Source organism: Diadema antillarum, unplaced genomic scaffold (genome assembly GCF_040938485.1).
Source record: "Diadema antillarum isolate AM-2024a unplaced genomic scaffold, OU_Dant_1.0 seq00001591_RagTag, whole genome shotgun sequence".
Classification (NCBI taxonomy): domain Eukaryota; kingdom Metazoa; phylum Echinodermata; class Echinoidea; order Diadematoida; family Diadematidae; genus Diadema; species Diadema antillarum.
In genome coordinates this window covers 393,047-400,462 of record NW_027272308.1, presented here as the reverse complement: position 1 = coordinate 400,462, position 7,416 = coordinate 393,047, and the positions used below count along the sequence as shown (strand labels likewise).

At 38.7% G+C, this 7,416-nt stretch overlaps 1 protein-coding gene across 1 annotated transcript in view; it reads right to left on the bottom strand.

Annotated features, from left to right (window-relative positions):
* Positions 1-1,792: 1,792 nt before the first annotated feature.
* Positions 1,793-7,416, bottom strand: part of LOC139710954 (LIM domain kinase 1-like) — a 110,913-nt gene continuing 105,289 nt past the window's right edge. The window contains exons 14-16 of the mRNA XM_071622875.1: positions 7,097-7,271; positions 5,923-6,133; positions 1,793-3,788 (exon numbers count right to left, since the gene is read on the bottom strand). Of these exons, the coding sequence (XP_071478976.1) occupies positions 3,659-3,788; positions 5,923-6,133; positions 7,097-7,271 (516 nt within the window). The 3' untranslated portion in view covers positions 1,793-3,658. The remainder of the gene's footprint in view (positions 3,789-5,922; positions 6,134-7,096; positions 7,272-7,416) is intronic.

Below are 7,416 nucleotides of genomic sequence, written 5' to 3'. Positions count from 1 at the left end.
GTCCGCGTGAATAGTGCGCTCAAATACACGCTGACATTGTTCAACAAGATATTTTTGCACAGTTTAGAAAAACATGATGCGCACTTTGTAAAACAATGGAACAGACCAATTTGGCCCAATCCATATTACAACCAACTAATTGTACACACACACACAAAGGCATTAAAGATAATTGCAACACACAAAAAAATAGATTCAATTTCAGAAACACAGTCCATCTCAACATTTTGTCTTAAGATCTCGCATGTACTATGCAAATACATCATCAGAAGAACAGTCTACCGTTAGAAAGACTTGCTTAAGAAAGGCTAGAATGGAATAATATATTAAAGCATAATGATACAGTCTCTATTTCTATTGCACAAGGAAGCCTTTCACATTGGTAGAGATGAATTATTCAATCAATGGAAGTTGTTATTTCACTGGCGGAGCAAGTTTGTTGGCATTTAATAGAATCTAAAAGAAGGATATGTGCGGGTACTTGGTCGCATCTATTGGATGGAGATAGTGTGCACTAATTGGAGAGATGTTTGCCAAATGCATCAGATTGCACAGATGAATCAACTGAAATGTGAATGTGAATGGCTCAAGTGCTACATAGAGAGTTGTTTGCCAAATGCGTCAAATTGCACAGACGAATCAATTGAAATGTGAATGGCTCAAGCGGTGGGAAAAAACACAGCTCCAAGACTCTAATAGCTGCAAAATGTAAGGCATAATCAAAGAGCTAGCTCATGAGCTGCAGAATTAAAAGGAATGACATTCACTTACATTTGTGGAATGATGCATTTGGAAGCTTTTAGAGATGAGTTCATGATCTAAATCTTCAACACTACGCCTGACCCAATATTATGCCATCTCCAGGATTTGCATACTTTGCTCGCAGTGGGTCATGTTTTGGTCTCTGCAACCCTTCAAAGCTGATGCAATCCCTGTTGCCATGGAAACAGGGCGTGATGCCACCTCTCTTGATTCACACCCACAGAAGATGTGTACCAGGCTACGTGATGTTGCCGCATGTATTGAATGTGTGTGACCTCACAAGGTACATGTATACATGTAGTGTGTAAATCTTTTATAACCTATAACTGTACACTTTGCCACGAGGCATTTGAGCTTCACTTTGGTGAAAGCCCCACACAGCAATTCTTACAAATTTTGGAGCAGTTGTCCGTACATTTCTGTACCAAAAGCTGCACATCTGTAATAGTGATATTCAAAGATGCACATATTCACTCACCTTTATGAGAAAAACATCTGTTCAATAAAACAGAAACTATGAAGAAAGATATTTTTCTGCATCACTCAGCTTTGGTTACTGTGCCAAAGGTGCATGGCATGGCACTGTAAGTTTTCACAATCCCTCGCAAATTAGCTTGACATAAGTTCCTGCAAAAGGCATACCACAACTTGAAGAAAAATATCCATCAGAAAGGAGATCAAATAAAGTAAAAAGTAGTGACCTGCTCGGACAATTTAGTTGTCACCTGCATCAGAGCCTATTAAACAGCCACACAGTCACACCAGATTTAGGTTTGCAAATATTCAACACATTTACATCTCCTACTCGGGCTTCAACAAGTCACATTTATGCAGTCGCAAGAAAAATCTCTTTCATATCACTTGGTCGCATGCTGTATCACAATAAAAAAAATCACTGTATTTGGAACAACAATAAACAAAAAAAAAAATCAAGTGACTTTGTTTTGCAAAGTAGTACTTGAATTTTCAAGATGATTTTTGTTCATTAACATTACCTTCACCTAACTTCAATTGTTTGAATGTTCTGGAATTTATCAGAAATGCAAAACCAAATATATATAAATATACAATTCATTTGGGTTTTGTTCCTAGTTTGATACAAGAGCAGTACAAAAATAAATACCCCTTACCCCAAAGATGCAACTTGTCCAGATAACAGTAATGTTGGACATGAAGCATCCTTGACCAAAAGTGTACAATCTTAGTATGGCAACATTTCAAAGAATGCTCAGATAATGATTTCCTAAAAGGAAGATACAAAAACTTTACACTTCCAGGTTCATATTGAATTTCTTGGTTATCTGAGCAACTTCATCTATAAATACACTGTAATTCATACTTTATTTGATATTGTTTTGTATCCACATTTTCTTTGTCATTTTTGGTCAACTGAAGTGTGCATAATACTCTTCTATCTTGAATATTTAAACAAAAAGCAGAGTTCGAGAAACTTTCCATGCCCTCTAGAAGTATCACTACTAGTCCAAGATCCACAGTCAAAAGATATCTGAACATTATTCATAAATTCCATCATCATCGCCAGTATCGAGAGATATGCACTTTTCTTTGTCAACTACTGCTACATGAGCCCCTTTTTGCTTCCTCACATCAACTTTGCTTCGCATTTAATGAAACTAAATTTCATGCATCTACAGTGAAGAAAAGGGGGAGATCTGAGAATCGGAGACATGCTGTGAAGGATTTGTGTACAGTCGTACAGTGTATATCTCATAAAAGCATATGGAAAGAGGGAGGCCTTACGCCAGTGTTGGGAAAAGGTCTTTGACCCATAAATACATGTATGGTAAAACATCCTTAAACCCGATGCCAATTGTCTACCATGTCTTTTGCTTTTCAAGAAGCTGTCTACAATTGTATGTACAACTTCTACATCGTGGGCAAAATATAGACAGAGCCAGAAAAGATGAATGATCAAAAGGCCAGGCTGGGCTGGTTCACTGCCACAGTGCGTCTAATTTCTAGCACAAAAATGCCCATGAAAGAGTCGGGGATAGCAAAGCTAATCACCATATTATATCATATTCTTGTATACTAATACTGATGAGATTGGTGATAGTCCAGCTACAAAAACAGAAATGCTCGGCTCTCTACCTAACTGCTCTGAAACAACACGGCACACTTTTCAAATCTCAGATCTCGCCTTTCTTCCCTGCAAAAGATTCTGCCAAGACAGCTGCCATTTGCATAAAATCCTTGTTTTCTTTCTCGTAATACACAAATAGCAGCATGATTTTGTAATGAAAAAAATGAACAAACAACTGCGCATACGTCTACTAAAAAGAAAGTAGTGTGCGATGCTTACTGGTGACAGCAAGAAGAATTACAAACGGAAGTCAACCTTCACAAAAGTTGATCTTGCGTGATTCACCAAAAGTGTGTGAGAAAAACGGATATCTCCCGAAACATACATGTACAATGCATAATACTCGATAAACAAGTTGGCAGCCACAGAGACTGAACAGCGCTTCAAATCCATTCTACAGTCTGCCGCGGTCCCAACTGAATCGACTCACACAGGCTTGAATGCACCTCCTGACACATCACAAAGTCATCAGTGAATAGTTTCGCGAGTATTGCAACCACTTTGCTGAAGCAAACATTACAATTACTAATTGCAGAATGTTGGAACAACTTTATTTATAAAATAGCTGTTGGAACAACTTTATTTATAAAATAGCTGGTGGAAGAGCTGTTTACGTCAGTGCAGAAGAGTCATGTCACAAACACCGACCATTTCTACGACTTGTCCAAAATGAGCGGGAACAGCATCGAGTGTTGCCCCTTGAGGAGCATCTACATCCAACGAGCAGCAGGAGGGGTACAGAGTGTTCCTTTGCTGAACATTTTGAAAGAGTCTTGGTCTCTGCATGCATAATCATGAGTTTGGCGGCGGGTCATCGCTGGGTGGGATGTGGAAGCTCTCGGCTTCCCTCGCCTCGGGGGAGAGCTGCTCGAAGTGGAGGGAGAAAGAGGTCAGTCTCTGCTCCAGCTCATCAAAGGAGGGGCTGTCGTGGAAGAGGAGATGTGGAGAGTTTGAATGCAAAAACAGATAAACACCAATTTCAAGTCTTTAAAGTGAGATCATCATCAAATAGAAAAAAGTAAGATAACAGCTGTATTTTCAATAATATTACTGCACATGTTACATAGCAAGAAATATTTTTGAAGATATTATCAGAACATTATCACACGTACTGCGTAACAGTTCAAATTCGTAAAATTCTTGAATCGAGTTGTCTTCATTGCAACTGAATGACAATTGCCCTACAGCGACGTAAATAAGCATTGAATTCATCTGTGTTTAGTAGAGTAGTAGCCATGGCTCCTACTAAACACTGATGAATTTGGTGCTTATTTATGTTGATGTGGGGCAATTGTCAATCAGTTGAATTTCATCACACATACAGTATCTTAACTCTTCATGTGCCATGCTGGAAACCCCCTTTGTGCCACATTATTCAGAGACACTAACGGTTTCATGCTTTGAGAAAACATTCTGTTTTTCAAGTCTATGTAAATTCTATAGATTTCTGTTTATCTGGACAAATAGTGAGTAAAGTTGGAGAGAAAATGCCAAGCTTTGCTTTGATGTATTATTGTACTGACAATTCTATAATTGTTTTCTTTCACATCACCAGTAGCTACATTACTGCAAAGGCATGACTTTTGCACACAAAACAGTGACAGAAACTTAGAAATTACTCTCAAATCCAGTAGAGAACACCTCTCGATAATCAATACTACATGAAATGCAAGCTTTATGTGAGAGGAATGGAAGTGCGAGAAACGCTTTCATTGTACCGCAGCATTTGGTGATTTATCGATCGGATTGGGCGGATCGGTGCATTTTAGCAGAATATGCGAAGTTGGCACGCCGTAGACTGAGTCGGACGTGCGAACATGGCACATAAAGAGTTAATTACTTTCTTTGATTTTCAGATTATATCTCAAATATGTCAAATTGATAAAAATAGTTATCTATTCTTACATTTGTACATTCAAATTCTTCAAAAATACCCATTCCCAGTCCCAGAGACCACATATCTGTGGTTTTGTGCTGCATGTTATAAATTTTTGTTGTTGTTCATTTCTCTGAAGGGTAGAGTAAAAAATTCTCTATTTGAGCCCTTCGTTGTTCACATATATTGTTTGCTTTGGTTGCAGAATTTTTCAAAAGCATCCTGATTAACTAAAGTTAACAATTGATTCTTAAATTGGCCACATATTCAATATGAAGATAAAGGTTCCTATTTCTCTCTTCAAATCTGAACAATTTAACAAATACTAATAAAGCTTTAATTCTTGACCAGTTCATAATTTTTTTTTCCCATTATAAGATGAAAGAAAATACGCTTCATATCTTTATATATAATCACATTATAATTCACATTTCAATGATACCTGAAAGACATTTCCTTAAATCAAGAGTGAAATTAACAAAAAATGTAACACTCATGGGTACTCATACCAACAAAGTAAAGTAGTAAACGACCTCTAGTTATAAACGGATGGGAACGTGACGAATTAGAATGGGAAAACAATTTCTGGCAATGGTGTATCACTTCTACTAATCTCTCTTCCCAAGTGAATCACAGGAAACATTAAAGGGACATCCTGGTTTGCTCTATAGTCATAGCCTTCAGATGAACATACACCAAAGGATCCAAAACTGGCAAATAAAAAAAGGGAAATTCCCTGTTACACACATCAGGGAATATCCCCTGTTGACATTACTGTAAAGTGGTGCTGTGGTGGTGTATGTGGTGTTGTCTTCTGTTTGCATTTTGTTATGATCATTTCTGAGTACACACACTCTCTTCTTTAGTTCTTAACCCATTGAGGATGGACTGCTTTTGCTATAACACGCATTTCCCCAAAACACCTGCCCAAGTATTCTCAAGACTAGTCTTCAAAGGGTAACGGACAGTTGTGGAAGTTGGGTAGTATGTACACATTGTACATGTACATGCTGAGTGAGACATACAGTTGTACATGTATGTAATAAACAAATGCATGATTAGCAAAAGTTCAATCATTTGATGACACAATAATTACTACCCCCCCCCCCCCCCCCCCATGGTTAGAAATCTGCTGATCATATGATCTGGGGCAGAGGTCATGGGGTGGCTCGAGACTGACCGCTCATCGGGTTCCAGCCGGACGCAGGTCAGCATTATCTGGTGCAAGGTCTTTGGGCACATGTCGCAGAAGCCCTGCATGAAGGCCGGCTCGTCCAGGCCGTAGTCGTTCCTCCGCGGCAGATCGTCGGGGCAGGCGCTGACCCTCCCGATGATCTCGCACATGACGATCCCAAAGGAGAAGACGTCCACTCTTTCGTTGTAATCCTTACCTTGAATATGGAGGGAGAGAGAGGGGAAAAACATGGAAACGATAATTCCTCTGGATTTATATCACATATGAACTTTGTTCTGTAGCACTGCAACTCAAAATTGCTCTTAAGACAGCACATAAACGTTGTGCAAAATTATGACATACATTTTTCTGTATAAAAGTTCAAAATTCTGACAACACTGCTACAATAATCAACAGAACCCTTGTCCATTTGTACCTGGACGCAAGACCCTTGACACTGAGGCATTCAGTGCTCCTCTACCTTGTACTTCATACCTATGACAGTTACTTGAGAAAGTAAAAAAAGAGGTCACTGGAGTAACCTGACATGACAGGAAAGGGGGATTATCAAAATGACGGGAATTCCACACTGAATGAGAGTCAGTCTGGAAAGGAGTACAATTTTCTGAGCAAAACGATGAAAATTTAAAGGCACTTTAATATGAAATTGTGAAGTTCTGCTAATATTTTTTTAAATGAAATAGTTCTTGAACAGTCAATATGAATATGCAAATAGTGAAGTCATGATGTCATCCTCTCATAACTTGCCATATATTTGCTTACACATAAAATTTAGAAATTTCCACTTTTCATTCAAGCACAATTATGCCTTCATTATTTTGAAGTTATTCGACCAGGAATAAATTTGTTTTACACTTTTATAACAGAAAAAAATCATTCTTTATAATTTTTTTTTCCTTTACACAATCAATGGAAAATCGTGGGGTGATGACATCATACTCATTCATTTACATATCCATGTCAACTATTCAAGAACTGTGATGCAAAAATTAGTGAATCTCTGAAATACCATAACATCCTTCCTTCTGACCCAATTTTGGCCAAATATTCACCCTTGTGGCTGTAATATATAATTTTACTCCTTCTTTTCAGACAGCTTTAAAGTGGCCTGAATTCCCCTGTAAGTGGTGAAAATGGTGGTGATTCCACCCTGAATTACCTCTTAGCATCTCTGGAGCCATCCAGTACGCCGTCCCCACCACCGTGTACCTCTTCTTGGCCCCTGCTGTGGAGTTGGCGCTCCTCCCCCTGCCCTGGCTGTTTGAACACATGCAGTCCTTCTCATCCACAAACACCCTGGCAAGACCAAAGTCGGCAACTACCACGGATCCGTCCTGCGTGAGAAAACACACATCAATAGTGGTGGATATGTACATGTATCTCGAGGGACTTAACTCTCACATGACTTTGCCTAGTAGAAACAATGTGAAAGCGTTCATTATGGTTTTTGTTTAGTTTGGTTTTTGTTTAGTTTGTGCA